Source organism: Pleurodeles waltl, chromosome 7, assembly GCF_031143425.1.
Source record: "Pleurodeles waltl isolate 20211129_DDA chromosome 7, aPleWal1.hap1.20221129, whole genome shotgun sequence".
In the NCBI taxonomy this organism is placed as follows: domain Eukaryota; kingdom Metazoa; phylum Chordata; class Amphibia; order Caudata; family Salamandridae; genus Pleurodeles; species Pleurodeles waltl.
The window spans coordinates 2790434-2814015 of record NC_090446.1 but is presented as its reverse complement, the minus strand read 5'-3'; the positions used below and the strand labels follow the sequence as shown (position 1 = coordinate 2814015).

Below are 23582 nucleotides of genomic sequence, written 5' to 3'. Positions count from 1 at the left end.
CTCACAGTTCGGGAAGCGCTGGAGTACACCGCAGTCTATATCGAGTAGGGTAAATACTTTACAACATCTTTCAAGAACAGACAAAATGTGCTTGGAGCATACAAATAACTCGCCAGTACGGCCGCCTATCAGACTGGATCACCGACCCTGTCATCTGGTTTAGTTTGTACAAGTCTGATCTATAAACCAGAGAGAAATGATAGGTTCTCTGCCATTCCCAGTTCCAACATTGAGGGCTGATACAACAGGGAAGTTAAGAGTTCTGGGCTAGGTGAGTATCTAAGTATCTTTACAAATCACTTTTAGGGAGGCTGAGTTCTGGCTGCCACTCTGCAAGTGATCTCAGTGTAGAACCTAAAAGAAGGCCACCTGAGCTTAGACATCCCTGAGGGATCCCATTTGTAAAGAGTTCATGTAAAACATGTCAGTTATATTGGAGTTCTGCCTCCAGGGGGTATCCTGATGTGCTGAGCATTCCTGAGCTTAACTTGTGGAAAATCTCGGATCACCAAAGACTGAAGTTGTGCAGCTCTCATAAGACCATTCACCAAGCAACATATTAAACGTATTTAACTTGGTGTGCTCCTTTTCCTGCCTCCAGGTAGACTGTATCACCTGTCAATCAACCTTGCATGTGTCCAGCCTAGCTCCCTGCTAGGAAGCGGAGGTGATATATGCAGAAACCAGGAACCTCTGGCCCTGGGCCGAGTCAAGTTTGGTTGCACCTCCTTCTACCACACGTACTGGGCTCTGTGTACCAGGGGCTCGGTGGGGCACAAAGTGAGTGTTGTACTGAGCACTCGCGTATGTTCACTCATACTCCATCACCCTACTTCTCCAAATAAGGTCACCGACCAGGATCTTATATCCTAAAAACATCACTCCAGAGAGAGTCTGACTGAGACCCTATGAGGCCAGTTTCTTCAACTGAAGGCTGAACTCATGATCTCCGCCACAGCCTGGTTTACAGTTGTTAAGATTCTCTTAAAATTCGCCCCTTGTACGACCGCAGGGAGCTTGTTCCTCGGCTGAGTATAAGAGGGTCAGGTTGGGGAACCACACATTAAACCACTGCACACATGGCATCACAACGACTGGTTGATCTTGTTATCTAATGTATCCTGCCTCAGGGTATTACGAACCGGTAACCCAGCAAACTCGCCGCTCCGCGTACCCTCCAGTGGGTCGCGGCTCAAACCCTACAGTTTAATTCAAAGGGACACAAACAGCGGTGCGCTTCTTTTATTAAAATAAAAAGCATCGAGGGAACAGGTCAAGACACATAAGGAGAAAACATCTACTTGAAGCACAGAGACCATGCAACAAAATCTGGAAAAACCAGAGGGAACATCAGCGCTTGTCCAGAAATGGTGGAAATAACGGATGGAGGTCAGAAGCAAAGATTGTCTCTAAAACGCTGTTAGAGTTTTCAGGTGACGGAGGTGTGGTTTGGGATAAAATGTAGACATTTTGAATGTCACATCCTTCTGGTCTTAACTAACTTTGAGGAAGGGACCAACGCCCTCTTCTGTAGTAAATATACGTCTGAATCAAATGACACAAAATGTGTCAGAAAGCTAGATTGTTGTCCGGAAAGCGCACTTGTTGTGATATGGTGCAAATCAGTTCAGTCGATTTTGAGAAATTAAGGTTAAAAATATTTGCATACCTGGAAGGTTGGGTGCACGGGAAGCTTGCAAGAGAGTCTCGCGGTCATGTAATTTCAAATATTTAAGTGCCCTGAGGGCCTTTTTTTCCCCGTCAGCCATCTCACACCTGCGAGTCCTGGGGGAGCTCACAGTCACTTGCTGGCCACATGTGGAAAAGTATTGCATCCACTAGTTTAGGACATCGGATCTCTGTGTCCTAAAAATGAAAAAGCAAGGGCACAGATTAGGGGTGCCCTTGACCCCCCCCCCCCTTGTAACCTAAGGTGGGGGTCCCAGAGGGATCCAGGTTTTGGGGGGGGGGGGGGCTTCCTAGATCCTGCAGCTGGCCCTGTACGTCTGTGGCGGGCTGCTGCAAATGGGCGGTTGGCCGTGCAGCTAACCCACAGAGCACACATCTGACAGCCATGCACAGTGAGGAGGGCTGTCCGAGAGGGGTTGGGCACAAGGTCTAGCTGAAAGCTGTGCCGGGTGGGGTGGCTGTCCTCTGATACTAGGCACTGTGGGCAGGCCCTGCGGCCAACCCCATGCTGTGCACACCAGAAGGCTGCACGTGGCATGATCGGCCTGCTAACATATGGCAACAAAATACTAGTTTACGTAAAAAAAAAAAAAAACTAGAAAGTACGTGAAAAAAAATAAAGGTTAAAGTGACGTTATAGTTGGGTATGGTAATAATATTGTACTTGGCTTTATGAAACTTAACAGAAAATCACTGAATATGCCAACGGTTTTAGTGACATTAAAGCCGAGTGAAAATGTTATGTCAAACATAATATTTTAAACTAAACAAGCACTGGCAAAGCCAATAGCCCCGACGTTGGCTGCCAGCCTTTGGGCAATTCCTATTTTGTTCTTCCAGGGTTTTTGCAAAACGTTATTGTTAGGGAAGCTGACAACCCCTCATCAATCTAAAAAAATTATTGGCTAAAAGCAAACATATTTTTTGGTCTCAAAAAACACTAATTACCACAGAATTAACTACTTTGTGTGTGTATGTGCTCCTTGTGAAAGGGAAGCCTGCCGTAACTCACATGGAAGTATTTGTTTTTGTTGTATTTACAAAGCGCTAGCAGAAAGAAGAGGGGAACAGGCCTACAAGAGATATCAGTCACAGCTAACCCAAATAGGGGGAAGGCAAACAAACCCCCTAGAGGGTAAACAGCCAGGTTTGAAGATGTTTATGAAATGCTAAATGCGCCTACGGATACTTTCTGGAAACAAGTTCCACAAGTTACCAGCCGCCACTGAGAAGGCCTGATCTCCCCACCTGGCTTTGTTAGCCCGGGGATTCCTACCGAAAACCAACCCGCTGACCTCAGCGATCACCGAAGCACGTCCCAGCTCATAGCGGCCTTCAGATAGCCAGAGCCAATGGCTGAAGAGGGCCGCCCCGCCGCCCCATGACGCGTGCTGGAGCGGGTGGAATAAAAATGAGAATGACAAAACAACAGACTAATGGAGGAAGTCTGGCAAAAAAACCCTATAACTATACTATGTTATTCCCATGATTTTAGTAAAATGAAAACATCTTAGCTAACACCAGATCTAAAAAGGCATTGGCTGCCATGCCAGCCTCTTGCCTTTGTGAATGCTTTTTATAGAGAGGCTTGCAACGGCAGACAGACAGAGGGCCTTGCACAGATACACATACACAGAGCTTTGCACAGATACACACACAGAGAGCCTTGCACAGATACACACAGAGAGGGCCGTGCACAGATACACACACAGAGAGCCTTGCACAGATACACACACAGAGGGCCTTGCACAGATACACATACACAGAGCCTTGCACAGATACACACACAGAGAGCCTTGCACAGATACACACACAGAGAGCCTTGCACAGATACACACAGAGGGACTTGTGCAGATACACACACAGAGGGCCTTGCACAGATACACACACAGAAAGCCTTGCACAGAAACACAGAGACCTTTGCACAGATACACACAGAGAGCCTTGCACAGATACACACACAGAGAGCCTTGCACAGATACACAGAGAGAGAGCCTTGCACAGATACACACAGAGAGAGCCATGCACAGATACAGAGAGAGAGCCTTGCACAGATACATACACAGAGAGCTTTGCACAGATACACACACAGAGAGCTTTGCACAGATACACACACAGAGAGCCTTGCACAGATACACACACAGAGACCTTTGCACAGACACACACAGAGAGCCTTGCACAGATACACACACAAACTGCCTTTCACAGATACACACACAGAGCCTTGCACAGATACAAACACAGATAGCTTTGCACAGATACACACACAGAGGGCCTTGCACAGATACACACACACAGAGCCTTACACAGATACACACACAGAGGGCCTTGCGCAGATACACACTCAGAGGGCCTTGCGCAGATACACACACAGAGGGCCTTGCGCAGATACACACTCAGAGGGCCTTGCGCAGATACAAACACAGAGGGCCTTGCGCAGATACACACTCAGAGGGCCTTGCACAGATACACACGCAGAGAGCTTTGCACAGATACACACACAGAGGGCCTTGCACAGATACACACGCAGAGAGGCTTGCAACGGCAGACAGACAGAGGGCCGTGCACAGATACACACACGGAGGGCCTTGCACAGATACACACACACACAGAGGGCCTTGTGCAGATACACACACAGAGGGCCTTGCACAGATACACACGCAGAGAGGCTTGCAACAGCAGACAGACAGAGAGCCTTGCACAGATACACGCAGAGAGCTTTGCACTGATACACACACAGAGGGCCTTGCACAGATACACACACGGAGAGGCAAGCAACGGCAGACAGACAGAGGGCCTTGCACAGATACACTTACACAGAGCTTTGCACAGATACACACAGAGAGAGCCGTGCTCAGATACACACACAGAGAGGCCTCCGCAGATACAGAGAGAGAGAGCCTTGCGCAGATACACAGAGAGAGCCTTGCACAGATACACACACAGAGGGCCTTGCACAGATACACACACAGAGGGCCTTGCACAGATACACACGCAGAGAGCTTTGCACAGATACACACGCAGAGGGCCTTGCACAGATACACACACAGGCCCTTGCACAGATACACACACAGAGGGCCTTGCGCAGATACACACACAGAGGGCCTTGCACAGATACACAGAGAGAGCCTTGCACAGATACACACACAGAGAGCCTTGCGCAGATACACACACAGAGAGCCTTGCGCAGATACACACACAGAGCCTTGCACAGATACACACACAGAGCCTTGCACAGATACAGACACAGAGACCTTTGCACAGATACACACACAGAGCCTTGCACAGATACACACACAGAGGGCCTTGCGCAGATACACACGCAGAGAGCCTTGCGCAGATACACGCACAGAGGGCCTTGCGCAGATACACACAGAGAGAGCCTTGCACAGATACACACACAGAGGGCCTTGCACAGATACACGCACAGAGAGCCTTGCACAGATACACGCACAGAGGGCCTTGCACAGATACACGCACAGAGAGCCTTGCACAGATACACGCACAGAGGGCCTTGCACAGATACACACACAGAGGGCCTTGCGAAGATACACACACAGAGGGCCTTGCACAGATACAGAGAGAGAGAGCCTTGCACAGATACACACACAGAGGGCCTTGCACAGATACACGCACAGAGGGCCTTGCACAGATACACGCACAGAGAGCCTTGCACAGATACACACAGAGAGAACCTTGCACAGATACACACACAGAGGGCCTTGCACAGATACACACACAGAGGGCCTTGCACAGATACACACACAGAGAGCCTTGCACAGATACACACAGAGAGAGCCTTGCACAGATACACACACACAGAGCCTTGCACAGATACACACAGAGAGCCTTGCACAGATACACACAGAGAGCCTTGCACAGATACAGACACAGAGGGCCTTGCACAGATACAGACACGGAGAGGCCTGCAACGGCAGACAGACAGAGGGCCTTGCACAGATACACGCACAGAGAGCCTTGTACAGATACACACACAGAGAGCCTTGCACAAATACACACACAGAGGGCCTTGCACAGATACACGCACAGAGAGCCTTGCACAGATACACAGAGAGAGAGCCTTGCACAGATACACGCACAGAGGGCCTTGCACAGATACACGCACAGAGAGCCTTGCACTGATACACACAGAGAGAACCTTGCACAGATACACACACAGAGGGCCTTGCACAGATACACACACAGAGAGCCTTGCACAGATACACACAGAGAGAGCCTTTCACAGATACACACACACAGAGCCTTGCACAGATACACACATAGAGCCTTGCACAGATACACACAGAGAGCATTGCACAGATACAGACACAGAGAGCCTTGCACAGATACACACACAGAGCCTTGCACAGATACACACACAGAGCCTTGCACAGATATACACACACAGAGAGCCTTGCACAGATACACACAGACAGCCTTGCACAGATACACACAGAGAGAGCCTTGCACAGATACAAACAGAGAGCCTTGCACAGATACACACAGAGAGCCTTGCACAGATACACACACAGAGCCTTGCGAAGATACACACACACAGAGGCTTGAAACGGTAGACAGAGAGCCTTGCACAGATACCCACGCAGAGAGCTTTGCACAGATACACACACAGAGGGCCTTGCGCAGATACACACTCAGAGGGCCTTGCACAGATACACACACAGAGAGCCTTGCACAGATACACACACAGAGGGCCTTGCGCAGATACACACACAGAGGGCCTTGCGCAGATACACACACAGAGGGCCTTGCGCAGATACACACACAGAAGGCCTTGCACAGATACACACACAGAAGGCCTTGCACAGATACACACACAGAGGGTCTTGCGCAGATACACACAGAGAGCTTTGCGCAGATACACACCAAGAGCTTTGCGCAGATACACACAGAGAGCCTTGCACAGATACACGCACAGAGAGCTTTGCACAGATACACACACAGAGGGCCTTGCACAGATACACACACAGAGGGCCTTGCACAGATACACACAGAGAGCTTTGCACAGATACACACAGAGAGCCTTACACAGATACACGCACAGAGAGCTTTGCACAGATACACAGACAGAGAGCCTTGCACAGGTACACACACAGAGGGCCTTGCGCAGATACACACACAGAGGGCTTTGCGCAGATACACACACAGAGGGCCTTGCACAGATACACACACAGAGGGCCTTGCGCAGATACACACAGAGAGCCTTGCACAGATACACGCACAGAGCTTTGCACAGATACACGCACAGAGGGCCTTGCACAGATACACACACAGAGGGCCTTGCGCAGATACACAGAGAGAGAGGCCTGCAACAACAGACAGAGGACCGTACACAGATACACACACAGAGAGCCTTGTACCCACTTGCCAAGCCTAAACCTTCCCTTTTATTACATGTCAGGCACCCCTAAGGTAGGCCCTAGGTAGCCCCAGGGGCAGGGTGCACTGTATGTCTAAGGTAGGACATATACTAGTGTGTTTTATATGTCCTAACAGTGAAATACTGCCAAATTCGGTATTCACTGTGCAAGGCCTATCTCTCTCATAGGTTAACATAGGGGCTGCCTTTAAATATCCTTGAAGCACAGAATCCCTTTGAGAGCAGATAAAAATGTGAAGTTTAGGTTCTCTGAACTCACAATTTAAAAATACATCTTTTGGTGAAGTTGTTTTTTTAATTGTCTGTTTGAAAATGCCACTTGTAGAAAGTAGGCATTTTCTTGCTTATACCATTCTGTGAGTCCGCCTGTTTGTGGATTGTCTGTCTGGGTCAGTTTGACAGTTGGGCTGTTTTGCACCTCTCTAGACAGTGACACAAAGGGGGCGGGTGTAGCCTGCAAATCCTGATGAGCCATCTGAGCTAGAGGAGAGGGAGAAGTGGTCGTTCACACCTGAAAGGGCTGTGCCTGTTCTCACACAATGCAGTCTCCGACCCCTTGGTGTGCGTCTAGGGCCTGGACAAGGAAGGATCTTGCAAACACTTGAGACTTTTCTTTGAATTTTGCCAACTTCAAAGGCAGAACAGGGTATCAGAACAAGACCGAAAACCCCAGACTTTTAGAATCTTTCTGGAATCAAGAGGAACCTCTGCCCAGGAGAAGAGCTGAAGGAGGAGTACTGTCCCTTTGCTGTGTTGCTTTGCTGGACTGGCCTGCAGTTGCTGCTTCTGCCTGAAAAGAGTGCAAAGGGTGAACTTTGCTGTGTGTCCTGCTTGAGAAACTTATTCAAGTGCCTGGAGTAGAGCTTGCCTCTTGTTGGAAGCCTCAGGGAAATGAAAGACTTCAGTTTCCTCACACCGCAGCCTAGGCATCCCTGACGACGCCGCTCCTGCTGACAATGGCGCCTATAGCCTGCACTGTGGCCTGTGGACACCGCTCGTGAGGAGCACGAAGCACCGTCCCACACCGCAGCCCCGGTCCACCGACGCCAGCACCATTGACTCCAGTGTCATCACCAGGCATCATGCCTGCACCGTGGCCTGTGGACACCAGCCGCTGGCTTGGGCCTACCGACAACAGCGCTTCCGCAACTTTATTCTTTTGTGCAAGTACTATTCGTCACTAAGAAACCCACTAATTTTACCATTTTTAAAAGAGGCCAATCTTAGACAAAGCACAGTGCTGTGGGGTTTTCCAGGCGCTGCCAACAGACAGGATTCGTGACCCTGCTGCAATTTCTGTACAATGTCTATAAGATTAGCCCTGCAATGTCTTTATGAATTACTGTTCTAGTTACGCCTGTTTTATGATTATTTCACTTTACAGCATTCTTGTTTGCATGCATTGTATTATGTCTGATTTACGTTGTCTGCTGCATAAATAAATACATCCAGGGTTTGTAAAGTGCTGGAAATTACCCATGAGGGTCTCAAGGCGCTGATCAGGCACGGGGAGATTAAGTGGTCTGCCCAGAATCACAGGCTGTTGAGCCGACGCTTAGACTTGAACCGGGTTCCCCAGCCCTGAAGTCGGCAGCTCAGGCCGCTACGCACACCCTCTCCCTCGCTCGGTCACTGGATGACCGAATAAAGAGTGTTACTAGATATAGGCCCGACATACGAGAGCACCGAAAGCAAACTAGAAAGCCACAGAAGCAGATCAAGCACGCTAGATTTGTACATAATGTTAGTCTTCAATATAAATAGATACCCGCATGACCTACAAGAGTGCAGTTATAAATGCTTTTCATTGCGTGCACATCAAAAAGAGGATTACTTTATAGAGAATATTTTCAAATGGACACCGCCTACAATGCTGTGGAACCGCAGCAGTCCGATAACGAGCATTAACAGGAGCCAGTGGCTATAGCTGCCCCCTGGCGCGTGCCGGGCTGTGGGGACTGAAGCAAAATGTGAATGACAACAACAGACCAACGGATGACGAGAGGTGGTTGGGGCCCTTTAAGTAAGTATAGTATCCATATAATGGGTCTAACGCCAGACCTTGCAACACCACTGAAATCCAGCGAGAAACTACAGCTCGCGCCCTCGCCATGCACTGCTCGTGACGCACATACTACAACCCTCGGGACATCTTCTGTAACATCACTGACGACAACTGAAATGACATCACTGACAACAACACTGTGCACAGGGGTGCAAGTTATAGATTCTTGATGCAATTATCACTGGTGAATTTCAGTGGTTCTTAAGTTTAGGATGTGAGTGGATGGCTCCACGGGGGCGGCAGCCACAGGTGGCTTGTACCTTCCAGGCCCTGGTGCTCCTTCTACACCACCCCATGTCCGTACGGACAGCTCCCAGTCAGGAATAAGGCACTTTAACCATGCTTTAGAGAGGATCACAGGCGCTTTACTGCGACTGCCAGTTTCCGGCGTAATGTCTGCTCAGAGAGGCAAGACTATCAGACTCAAAGACCAGACCCTGATGAGACTACCAGACTCAGAGACCAGACCCTGATGAGACTACCAGACTCAAAGACCAGACCCTGATGAGACTACCAGACTCAAAGACCTGACCCTGGTGAGACTATCAGAGACCAGACCCTGATGAGACTACCAGACCCAAAGACCAGACCCTGATCAGACTACCAGACTCAAAGACCAGACCCTGATGAGACTACCAGACCCTGATGAGACTACCAGACTCAAAGACCAGACCCTGATGAGACTACCAGACTCAAAGACCAGACCCTGATGAGACTACCAGACTCAAAGACCTGACCCTGGTGAGACTATCAGAGACCAGACCCTGATGAGACTACCAGACCCTGATGAGACTACCAGACCCAAACACCAGACCCTGATCAGACCACCAGACTCAAAGACCAGACCCTGATGAGACTACTAGACTCAAAGACCAGACCCTGATGAGACTACCAGACTCAAAGCCCAGACCCTGATGAGACTACCAGACTCAAAGCCCAGACCCTGATGAGACTACCAGACTCAAAGACCAGACCCTGATGAGACTACCAGACTCAAAGCCCAGACCCTGATGAGACTACCAGACTCAAAGCCCAGACCCTGATGAGACTACCAGACCCTGATGAGACTACCAGACTCAAAGACCAGACCCTGATGAGACCACCAGACTCAAAGACCAGACCCTGATGAGACTACCAGACTCAAAGACCAGACCCCGATGCCATGCGCTGCGGTTTATGTCCGAAGTTAGCAGCTGAACTGACCACTCGTATCACAATATGGAAACGTTTTTGACATTTCCTGGTAGAACAATATTAAACAATACTGAACATCTTTGTGGACTGTGGCGTGCATGCTAGAAATGCTTTTACCCTGCTCACCCTACGTGGCAAGTCATTAGTTTCCTTTCGGTCACCTGCATCTAAAAGGACAATCTTTGTCAGACCCCAGCAGGGAGCGCGTTACCGTTCCCCGGACCGCGCTGCATTGGCTGATAAGCTCCACATGTAGGTACCACTGTCCGTGGTAGGAACAGTCACTGGTCTATGCTATGTGTGTTTGTACAGCACAGGGCCCTCCGGGGCAGCGCCAGGCGAAGAGGTCTTCAGTTGTGTACACCTTTGTATAGACTTCAGTTGTGTACACCTTTGTATAGACTTCAGTTGTGTACACCTTTGTATTGACTTCAGTTGTGTACAGCTTTGTACAGACTTCAGTTGTGTACAGCTTTGTACAGACTTCAGTTGTGTACAGCTTTGTATAGACTTCAGTTGTGTACATGTTTGTACAGACTTCAGTTGTGTACATGTTTGTACAGACTTCAGTTGTGTACACCTTTGTATAGACTTCAGTTGTGTACATGTTTGTATAGACTTCCGTTGTGTACACCTTTGTATTGACTTCAGTTGTGTACAGCTTTGTACAGACTTCAGTTGTGTACATCAGTTGTGTACACCTTTGTACAGACTTCAGTTGTGTACATCTTTGTACAGACTTCAGTTGTGTACAGCTTTGCATAGACTTCAGTTGTGTACAGCTTTGTACAGACTTCAGTTGTGTACAGCTTTGTACAGACTTCAGTTGTGTACACCTTTGTACAGACTTCAGTTGTGTACATGTTTGTACAGACTTCAGTTGTGTACACGTTTGTACAGACTTCAGTAGTGTACATCTTTGTACAGACTTCAGTTGTGTACATGTTTGTACAGACTTCAGTTGTGTACATGTTTGTACAGACTTCAGGCTCACTCTAGCAGTCTGCACTGAAGACCCTGATAGTTTCTTTGCATACTCGCTGGTGGCTTAGTTACAGCTCTTCGAAGGCGGGTAATGCGCCTGAATGCAGGGTCAGACTAGGAGTTATCACAGCGCTGGCGGGAGTGTTTACTTTCAGAAAGTTACAGAGATTTCCTGGGGAACTAATGGATTCCAGCTAAGACCCTCTTCAACAAAGGATCGACAGGTAATTGCTGTTTGCCGGAGGAACGGAGACTCCAGACGCTGGGAGATGCCGGCACTGACCCTGGTGTATATGGGATCTTTACAGCTAGTTTGCAGGAGTTCAGTCGTACCTCAGTTCAGTGCAAGATCCACTGTGGCCATCTGAGGCTCACAGTGGCCGCGCTGCTGAATTCCTGCTCTGACTGCTGAGGTTACTGCGGCTGCCACCTGTCTGGGTGCAGGACTCCCTGGCCCCGGAATTGCACACTCAAGAAGATGAACACTGAGCCCCACCCTGAGTGAGGATGAGGGTAGCGTTCTCTACGTTTCACTCATTACTCATGCTTACTAAGAATGAACAGAACCATGTTTCTGCCACTTCCAGAGCGCTGGAGCTCACATGTAACTCCTTGGTCTTCAGGTGGACGAGTTCCTTACCTGTCGGGCAGGTGATGCTCTGTTCATTCTTACTACCCGGATGCTGGATGCAGTAGTCCTCTTCCTCATCTTTTATGGCGAACGGGATGATGGTGGGTCCTGCGGAACACAATCAAACAGAGGGATGTTTAGAGCCAAGGAGCCAATCACAGACCTCAGAGGGCTCAGCAGGGTAACAAAGGCAGATTCTTAGCATCCAGCCCACTTACTTCCACAGAACACACAGGATCCTAGGAGAAGGACTGGTTCTAACACACTAACGTGTCCTAGATCTAAGCACATGATTACAACGACTAGAAGAGACCTTATACCCAACAAAAGAAGCAGGTACACATTCTCAGGCAGAGTCATTACATGACCTTCCGGTCGCTAGGTTTATTCCAATGGTTACAAACCTTTGCTCTTCTTAAAGATGCCCCTCACCCACCAGCCTGGTTGGTGGCATGGGGAAGGAGGTTGTGGAGTGACTGCCCGAGTATGTGCTGACATATTTGCTTCTTCTGGGTGGTGTATATGTTCACATGGGAAGGTGAGCGCGCTCATCTCTCACTCTCTAGTGTGTTTTGTAAAGAACAGACCTTGAACAGGGAGAGACTGCATGTACCAGAGAGCTGCCTGCGGGGCCTGGGCAGACACCAGATGTATTGATGTGCACCAGAGAGCTGCCTGCGGGGCCTGGGCAGACACCAGATGTATCGATGTGCACCAGAGAGCTGCCTGCGGGGCCTGGGCAGACACCAGATGTATTGATATCTACCAGAGAGCTGCCTGCTGGGCCTGGGCAGGCACCAGATGTATCGATGTGCACCAGAGAGCTGCCTGCTGGGCCTGGGCAGACACCAGATGTATCGATGTGCACCAGAGAGCTGCCTGCTGGGCCTGGGCAGACACCAGATGTATCGATGTGCACCAGAGAGCTGCCTGCTGGGCCTGGGCAGGCACCAGATGTATCGATGTGCACCAGAGAGCTGCCTGCTGGGCCTGGGCAGGCACCAGATGTATCGATGTGCACCAGAGAGCTGCCTGCTGGGCCTGGGCAGGCACCAGATGTATCGATGTGCACCAGAGAGCTGCCTGCTGGGCCTGGGCAGGCACCAGATGTATCGATGTGCACCAGAGAGCTGCCTGCTGGGCCTGGGCAGACACCAGATGTATCGATGTGCACCAGAGAGCTGCCTGCTGGGCCTGGGCAGGCACCAGATGTATCGATGTGCACCAGAGAGCTGCCTGCTGGGCCTGGGCAGGCAGCAGATGTATCGATGTGTACCAGAGAGCTGCCTGCTGGGCCTGGGCAGGCACCAGATGTATCGATGTGCACCAGAGAGCTGCCTGCTGGGCCTGGGCAGGCACCAGATGTATCGATGTGTACCAGAGAGCTGCCTGCGGGGCCTGGGCAGGCACCAGATGTATCGATGTGTACCAGAGAGCTGCCTGCTGGGCCTGGGCAGGCACCAGATGTATCGATGTGCACCAGAGAGCTGCCTGCTGGGCCTGGGCAGGCACCAGATGTATCGATATCTACCAGAGAGCTGCCTGCTGGGCCTGGGCAGGCACCAGATGTATGGATCAGGCCCTTAGTGTCTAAACCAACTGCAGCGACGCTTTGCAGTGGAGAGTGGGCGAGAAGTGGGTGCACTGCCCCGCCCAGGGAGGAAAAGGGGTTCCAGTCGCAGGCACCTATGGGGCAAAGTTTTGGCCCCTTCGGAGAGGACAGGGACGAAAAAGCACGTTTACAAACCACACAAAAGGCAGGGAAGGGAAGGCGGCCGCTTAGCAGGTATCTCTACCCAGCCCTGTGATTAGGTTCCCAGAGATATGCAGCCCCCGGGCACTAAGAAGTGACTGCCCGGCCCATGCCCAGCAGCACATGGCACAGGGAAGGGTTTGCTATAAAGGGACACAGCAGGACACTGGCTCGTGGTTCACGGCTGATGGTCAGTGACAGACCGATGACAGGAACGCATCAAGTACCGGCAGAGTTACTGCAAAGTTAAGACGTTGTCCAACTGCAAGACGTAGGCGTGGGTACAGCAAGTGATCTATCAATTAACAACTGAAATGATGTGATTGTAAAACCTAGAAATCAGATTAAAAAACAGTACGATGTACAGACAAACGTTCACCAGGGAGGACCTGTCATCCATGGTCCACAAGTGATCAGTCTTAACTGACTGATTGCTGGAAACGGTTGGGATCCATCAGCGATGCAGGGGGTGCTTTCCTTTCAACCCCAGAGCAGCGATAATTACCCCCACTCAGGTGAGGCACCAGCTTCACCAGCCAGGGTTCAATATCGAGAGTGAGGGTTCTTCAAGTTTGACATTTTAAGGTGATTTGGATCTCACCCCAGTGACTGGAGGTCTTCTGGAAGTCCGGTCTGAGAGAGATGTGACTGATGTGGAGACCCCTTGACGTCTACCGGGCATCGTATAATCTCAGATATTGTATCCGACTGTGAGCTCTGCCACTGACTATGGATAAGAGGGAACACAAGGAGCTGGTGGAGGCCCCTTGACGTCTACAGGGCATTGTATAAACTCAGATATTGCATCAGACTGTGAGCTCTGCCACTGACTATGGATAAGAGGGAACACAAGAAGCTGGAGGAGACCCCTTGACGTCTACAGGGCATTGTATAAACTCAGATATTGCTTCAGACTGTGAGCTCTGCCACTGACTATGGATAAGAGGGAACAGAAGAAGCTGGAGGAGACCCCTTGACGTCTACAGGGCATTGTATAAACTCAGATACTGTATCAGACTGAGCTCTGACTATGGTTAAGACGGAACACAAGAAGCTGGTGGAGGCCCCTTGACGTCTACAGGGCATTGTATAAACTCAGATACTGTATCAGACTGAGCTCTGACTATGGTTAAGACGGAACACAAGAAGCTGGTGGAGGCCCCTTGACGTCTACAGGGCATCGTATAAACTCAGATATTGCATCAGACTGTGAGCTCTGCCACTGACTATGGATAAGAGGGAACACAAGGAGCTAGTGGAGACCCCTTGACGTCTACAGGGCATCGTATAAACTCAGATATTGCTTCAGACTGTGAGCTCTGCCACTGACTATGGATAAGAGGGAACAGAAGAAGCTGGAGGAGACCCCTTGACGTCTACAGGGCATCGTATAAACTCAGATATTGCTTCAGACTGTGAGCTCTGCCACTGACTATGGATAAGAGGGAACAGAAGAAGCTGGAGGAGACCCCTTGACGTCTACAGGGCATTGTATAAACTCAGATACTGTATCAGACTGAGCTCTGACTATGGTTAAGACGGAACACAAGAAGCTGGTGGAGGCCCCTTGACGTCTACAGGGCATCGTATAATCTCAGATATTGCTTCAGACTGTGAGCTCTGCCACTGACTATGGATAAGAGGGAACAGAAGAAGCTAGTGGAGACCCCTTGACGTCTACAGGGCATCGTATATACTCAGATATTGCATCAGACTGTGAGCTCTGCCACTGACTATGGTTAAGACACAACACAAGAAGCTGGTGGAGGCCCCTTGACGTCTACAGGGCATCGTATAATCTCAGATATTGCTTCAGACTGTGAGCTCTGCCACTGACTATGGTTAAGAGGGAATACAAGGAGCTGGTGGAGGCCCCTTGATGTCTACCGGGCATCGTATAAACTCAGATACTGTATCAGACTATGAGCTCTGCCACTGACTATGGATAAGAGGGAACAGAAGAAGCTGGAGGAGACCCCTTGACGTCTACAGGGCATCGTATAATCTCAGATATTGCTTCAGACTGTGAGCTCTGACTATGGTTAAGACGGAACAGAAGGAGGTGGTGGAGACCCCTTGACGCCTACAGGGCATCTATATACTCAGATATTGTATCCGACTGTGAGCTCTGCCACTGACTATGGTTAAGAGGAAACACAAGGAGCTGGTGGAGGCCCCTTGACGTCTACAGGGCATCGTATAATCTCAGATATTGCATCGGACTGGGAGCTCTGCCACTGACTATGGATAAGAGGGAACACAAGAAGCTGGTGGAGGCCCCTTGACGTCTACAGGGCATTGTATAAACTCGGATACTGTATCAGACTGTGAGCTCTGCCACTGACTATGGATAAGAGGGAACAGAAGAAGCTGGTTGAGACCCCTTGACGTCTACAGGGCATCGTATAAACTCAGATATTACATCAGACTGGGAGCTCTGCCACTGACTATGGATAAGAGGGAACAGAAGGAGGTGGTGGAGACCCCTTGACGCCTACAGGGCATCGTATAATCTCAGATATTGCATCGGACTGGGAGCTCTGCCACTGACTATGGTTAAGAGGGAACACAAGGAGGTGGTGGAGACCCCTTGACGTCTACAGGGCATCGTATAATCTCAGATATTGCATCGGACTGGGAGCTCTGCCACTGACTATGGATATGAGGGAACAGAAGGAGGTGGTGGAGACCCCTTGACGTCTACAGGGCATCGTATAATCTCAGATATTGCATCGGACTGGGAGCTCTGCCACTGACTATGGTTAAGAGGGAACACAAGAAGCTAGTGGAGACCCCTTGACGTCTACAGGGCATCGTATATACTCAGATATTGCACCGGACTGTGAGCTCTGCCACTGACTATGGATACTTAGGACTAGATTAAGGCGCTGGTGCTCTCTTACCTGAGGAGCAGGTGACGCGGTCTTCACTTCCACTGTCCGGGCGGTAGGCACAGTAGGCGTCTTCCTCGTCTTTTATGGGGAATGAAACGATCTCGTGTTCTGTAATAAGAAGGAAACCTTTAGATGTAACTCTGTGCCTGACAGACGAGGAATCAGTGAAGAGGGCGCGCTCTCTGCGACGGAGCTCCTTGTAGCATCCATCGGAGGTCGTCCCTGCCACATGCCTCTGTTTATCCGGGGTTATGAAGGGCTGCAGGTCCGGAGAGGTGCAAATGTCTATCAAAGAGTATTATGACTGTGATTTATTCGGGTTTGTTTGGCACTATGAGGCTCTCGCACCAGCAGGGAGCTATCAAGGGCTTTCACAAATGCACAAAGTAAACAGACTCTCTGCTGACAACGCCACACACTGGTCTACACTGATTAAAGAAAAATATATAACTCAGAGATCCAAGTAATAACACGAGCGCAGCTGTGACCCTCCTAACACAAACTAAATAAATATCCCTGTCCCTGTCAAACCGTCCTCGAACAGGGAAATGCCCAAATAAGTGCATCCGTATCCCTTCCAAAAAACGATATCACACGAGACGAGAAATCTGCACATTTGATATTCGGCGCCTGTTCATGAGCCACAGACATATTCCAACCAAGGAAGGATGTCAGTCAGTGCAACCCCCTTTCCACTGAGCTGTGGACACAATGTGGCCTGGTGCAGACGCTGTGTCCGCTGGGGGGTTCCTGCACGCAGGGCTGCACCGCTGTCCATGCCCCCAGCATTGCTACACAGTCTCTCTGCACACACAAGCGCTGCCACTTCCAGATACTCATCCTCGCCGACGAAGCGCTACATCAGAATGGACCAGCCTACCTCAAGCGCTGTCTGGACTTTCACCACCCAACCTGCAACCTCCGATCTGCTTTGATGTCACTCACACTCATTCCCCACACCCACGGAAGCGGGCGGAGGTGCTCATTCTCCCCCAGGACGTCAGAGCAGCACCAGGCTCACAACATCCCGTAGGAAACTGAAGACCTGGGGCCTGGTCTTCAGTGCCCCCTACTCAGAGCCTAGAAACCCTCACGGACGATAGACATGCGCTCTACAAACTCCTCTTTACATTACAGTACTTTATATGTAGGGGTGAGTGGTGGGACTGAGTGTCTGTGCCAAAGGGGGAGGGGGTTAGGCCGGGTACTCCTCTTTTGTCTGTTCCTGATTATAACTACTGAGGCTCACTTCCTGTAAACCCATAAGGACTGAGGCTCACTTCCTGTAAATCTATAACTACTGAGGCTCACTTCCTGTAAACCCATAACTACTGAGGCTCACTTCCTGTAAACCCATAACTACTGAGGCTCACTTCCTGTAAACCCATAAGGACTGAGGCTCACTTCCTGTAAACCTATAACTACTGAGGCTCACTTCCTGTAAACCTATAACTACTGAGGCTCACTTCCTGTAAACCCATAACTACTGAGGTTCACGTACTGTAAACCTATAACTACTGAGGCTCACTTCCTGTAAACCCATAACGACTGAGGCTCACTTCCTGTAAACCCATAACTACTGAGGTTCACTTCCTGTAAACCCATAACTACTGAGGCTCACTTCATGTATACCTATAACTACTGATGCTCACTTCCTGTAAACCTATAACTACTGAGGCTCACTTCCTGTAAACCTATAACTACTGAGGCTCACTTCCTGTACACCTATAACTACTGAGGCTCACTTCCTGTAAACCTATAACTACTGAGGCTCACTTCCTGTAAACCCATAACGACTGAGGCTCACTTCCTGTAAACCCATAACGACTGAGGCTCACTTCCTGTAAACCTATAACTACTGAGGCTCACTTCCTGTAAACCCATAACTACTGAGGCTCACTTCCTGTAAACCTATAACTACTGAGGCTCACTTCCTGTAAACCCATAACTACTGAGGCTCACATACTGTAAACCCATAACTACTGAGGCTCACTTCCTGTAAACCCATAACTACTGAGGCTCACTTCATGTATACCTATAACTACTGATGCTCACTTCTTGTAAACCTATAACTACTGAGGCTCACTTCCTATAAACCTATAACTACTGAGGCTCACTTCCTATAAACCTATAACTACTGAGGCTCACTTCCTGTAAAGCTATAACTACTGAGGCTCACTTCCTGTAAAGCTATAACTACTGAGGCTCACTTCCTGTAAAGCTATAACTACTGAGGCTCACTTCCTGTAAACCTATAACTACTGATGCTCACTTCCTGTAAAGCTATAACTACTGAGGCTCACTTCCTGTAAACCTATAACTACTGATGCTCACTTCCTGTAAACCTATAACTACTGAGGCTCACTTCCTGTACACCTATAACTACTGAGGCTCACTTCCTGTAAACCTATAACTACTGAGGCTCACTTCCTGTAAACCCATAACGACTGAGGCTCACTTCCTGTAAACCCATAACGACTGAGGCTCACTTCCTGTAAACCTATAACTACTGAGGCTCACTTCCTGTAAACCTATAACTACTGAGGCTCACTTCCTGTAAACCCAAAACTACTGAGGCTCACTTCCTGTAAACCCATAACTACTGAGGCTCACTTCCTGTAAACCTATGACTACTGAGGCTCACTTACTGTAAGCCTATAACTACTGAGGCTCACTTCCTGTAAACCCATAACTACTGAGGATCACTTCCTGTAAACCTATAACTACTGAGGCTCACTTCCTGTAAACCCATAACTACTGAGGCTCACTTCCTGTAAACCCATAACTACTGAGGCTCACTTCATGTATACCTATAACTACTGATGCTCACTTCTTGTAAACCTATAACTACTGAGGCTCACTTCCTATAAACCTATAACTACTGAGGCTCACTTCCTATAAACCTATAACTACTGAGGCTCACTTCCTGTAAAGCTATAACTACTGAGGCTCACTTCCTGTAAAGCTATAACTACTGAGGCTCACTTCCTGTAAACCTATAACTACTGAGGCTCACTTCCTGTAAACCTATAACTACTGAGGCTCACTTCATGTATACCTATAACTACTGAGGCTCACTTCCTGTAAACCTATAACTACTGAGGCTCACTTCCTGTACACCTATAACTACTGAGGCTCACTTCCTGTAAACCTATAACTACTGAGGCTCACTTCCTGTAAACCCATAACGACTGAGGCTCACTTCCTGTAAACCCATAACGACTGAGGCTCACTTCCTGTAAACCTATAACTACTGAGGCTCACTTCCTGTAAACCCATAACTACTGAGGCTCACTTCCTGTAAACCTATAACTACTGAGGCTCACTTCCTGTAAACCCAAAACTACTGAGGCTCACTTCCTGTAAACCCATAACTACTGAGGCTCACTTCCTGTAAACCTATGACTACTGAGGCTCACTTACTGTAAGCCTATAACTACTGAGGCTCACTTCCTGTAAACCCATAACTACTGAGGATCACTTCCTGTAAACCTATAACTACTGAGGCTCACTTCCTGTAAACCTATAACTACTGAGGCTCACTTCCTGTAAACCGATAAGTACTGAGGCTCACTTCCTGTACACCTATAACTACTGAGGCTCACTTCCTGTAAACCTATAACTACTGAGGTTCACGTACTGTAAACACATAATTACTGAGGCTCACTTCCTGTAAACCTATCACAACTGAGGCTCACTTCCTGTAAACCCATAACCACTGAGGCTCACTTCCTGTAAACCTATAACTACTGAGGCTCACTTCCTGTAAACCTATCACAACTGAGGCTCACTTCCTGTAAACCCATAACTACTGAGGCAACACTTCCTGTAAACCTATAACTACTGAGGCTCACTTCCTGTAAACCCATAACTACTGAGGTTCACTTCCTGTAAACCCATAACTACTGAGGCTCACTTCCTGTAAACCTATACCTACTGAGGATCACTTCCTGTAAACCTATAACTACTGAGGTTCACGTACTGTAAACACATAATTACTGAGGCTCACTTCCTGTAAACCTATCACAACTGAGGCTCACTTCCTGTAAACCCATAACCACTGAGGCTCACTTCCTGTAAACCTATAACTACTGAGGCTCACTTCCTGTAAACCTATCACAACTGAGGCTCACTTCCTGTAAACCCATAACTACTGAGGCTCACTTCCTGTAAACCTATAACTACTGAGGCCCACTTCCTGTAAACCCATAACTACTGAGGTTCACTTCCTGTAAACCCATAACTACTGAGGCTCACTTCCTGTAAACCTATAACTACTGAGGCTCACTTCCTATAAACCTATAACTACTGAGGCTCACTTCCTGTAAACCTATAACTACTGAGGCTCACTTACTGTAAACCCATAACGACTGAGGCTCACTTCCTGTAAACCTATAACTACTGAGGCTCACTTCCTGTAAACCCATAACGACTGAGGCTCACTTCCTGTAAACCTATAACTACTGAGGCTCACTTCCTGTAAACCCAAAACTACTGAGGCTCACTTCCTGTAAACCTATAACTACTGAGGCTCACTTCCTGTAAACCCATAACGACTGAGGCTCACTTCCTGTAAACCTATAACTACTGAGGCTCACTTCCTGTAAACCTATCACAACTGAGGCTCACTTCCTGTAAACCCATAACGACAGAGGCTCACTTCCTGTAAACCTATAACTACTGAGGCTCACTTCCTGTAAACCTGTAACTACTGAGGCTCACTTCCTGTAAACCCGTAACGACAGAGGCTCACTTCCTGTAAACCTATAACTACTGAGGCTCACTTCCTGTAAACCCAAAACTACTGAGGCTCACTTCCTGTAAACCTATAACTACTGAGGCTCACTTCCTGTAAACCCATAACGACTGAGGCTCACTTCCTGTAAACCTATAACTACTGAGGCTCACTTCCTGTAAACCTATCACAACTGAGGCTCACTTCCTGTAAACCCATAACGACTGAGGCTCACTTCCTGTAAACCTATAACTACTGAGGCTCACTTCCTGTAAACCCATAACGACAGAGGCTCACTTCCTGTAAACCTATAACTACTGAGGCTCACTTCCTGTAAACCCAAAACTACTGAGGCTCACTTCCTGTAAACCTATAACTACTGAGGCTCACTTCCTGTAAACCCATAACTACTGAGGCTCACTTCCTGTAAACCTATAACTACTGAGGCTCACTTCCTGTAAACCTATCACAACTGAGGCTCACTTCCTGTAAACCCATAACGACTGAGGCTCACTTCCTGTAAACCCATAACGACTGAGGCTCACTTCCTGTAAACCTATAACTACTGAGGCTCACTTCCTGTAAACCCATAACGACAGAGGCTCACTTCCTGTAAACCTATAACTACTGAGGCTCACTTCCTGTAAACCTGTAACTACTGAGGCTCACTTCCTGTAAACCCATAACGACAGAGGCTCACTTCCTGTAAACCTATAACTACTGAGGCTCACTTCCTGTAAACCCAAAACTACTGAGGCTCACTTCCTGTAAACCTATAACTACTGAGGCTCACTTCCTGTAAACCCATAACGACTGAGGCTCACTTCCTGTAAACCTATAACTACTGAGGCTCACTTCCTGTAAACCTATCACAACTGAGGCTCACTTCCTGTAAACCCATAACGACTGAGGCTCACTTCCTGTAAACCTATAACTACTGAGGCTCACTTCCTGTAAACCCATAACGACAGAGGCTCACTTCCTGTAAACCTATAACTACTGAGGCTCACTTCCTGTAAACCCAAAACTACTGAGGCTCACTTCCTGTAAACCTATAACTACTGAGGCTCACTTCCTGTAAACCCATAACTACTGAGGCTCACTTCCTGTAAACCTATAACTACTGAGGCTCACTTCCTGTAAACCTATCACAACTGAGGCTCACTTCCTGTAAACCCATAACGACTGAGGCTCACTTCCTGTAAACCTATAACTACTGAGGCTCACTTCCTGTAAACCCATAACGACAGAGGCTCACTTCCTGTAAACCTATCACAACTGAGGCTCACTTCCTGTAAACCCAAAACTACTGAGGCTCACTTCCTGTAAACCTATAACTACTGAGGCTCACTTCCTGTAAACCCAAAACTACTGAGGCTCACTTCCTGTAAACCCATAACTACTGAGGCTCACTTCCTGTAAACCCATAACGACTGAGGCTCACTTCCTGTAAACCTATAACTACTGAGGCTCACTTCCTGTAAACCCATAACGACTGAGGCTCACTTCCTGTAAACCTATAACTACTGAGGCTCACTTCCTGTAAACCTATAACTACTGAGGCTCACTTCCTGTAAACCTATCACAACTGAGGCTCACTTCCTGTAAACCCATAACGACTGAGGCTCACTTCCTGTAAACCCATAACGACTGAGGCTCACTTCCTGTAAACCTATAACTACTGAGGCTCACTTCCTGTAAACCCATAACGACAGAGGCTCACTTCCTGTAAACCTTTAACTACTGAGGCTCACTTCCTGTACACCTATAACTACTGAGGCTCACTTCCTGTAAACCTATAACTACTGAGGCTCACTTCCTGTAAACCCATAACGACTGAGGCTCACTTCCTGTAAACCCATAACGACTGAGGCTCACTTCCTGTAAACCTATAACTACTGAGGCTCACTTCCTGTAAACCTATAACTACTGAGGCTCACTTCCTGTAAACCCAAAACTACTGAGGCTCACTTCCTGTAAACCCATAACTACTGAGGCTCACTTCCTGTAAACCTATGACTACTGAGGCTCACTTACTGTAAGCCTATAACTACTGAGGCTCACTTCCTGTAAACCCATAACTACTGAGGATCACTTCCTGTAAACCTATAACTACTGAGGCTCACTTCCTGTAAACCCATAACTACTGAGGCTCACTTCCTGTAAACCCATAACTACTGAGGCTCACTTCATGTATACCTATAACTACTGATGCTCACTTCTTGTAAACCTATAACTA

General features: G+C 48.5%; 1 protein-coding gene across 1 annotated transcript in view; it reads right to left on the bottom strand.

Moving 5' to 3' along the window:
* The window catches only part of LOC138303488 (uncharacterized), an 80905-nt gene that overhangs the window by 8103 nt on the left and 49220 nt on the right, over positions 1-23582 (bottom strand). Inside the window, exons 6-7 of the mRNA XM_069242663.1 lie at positions 16618-16716; positions 11971-12069 (exon numbers count right to left, since the gene is read on the bottom strand). Coding sequence (XP_069098764.1) covers positions 11971-12069; positions 16618-16716 — 198 coding nt within the window. The remainder of the gene's footprint in view (positions 1-11970; positions 12070-16617; positions 16717-23582) is intronic.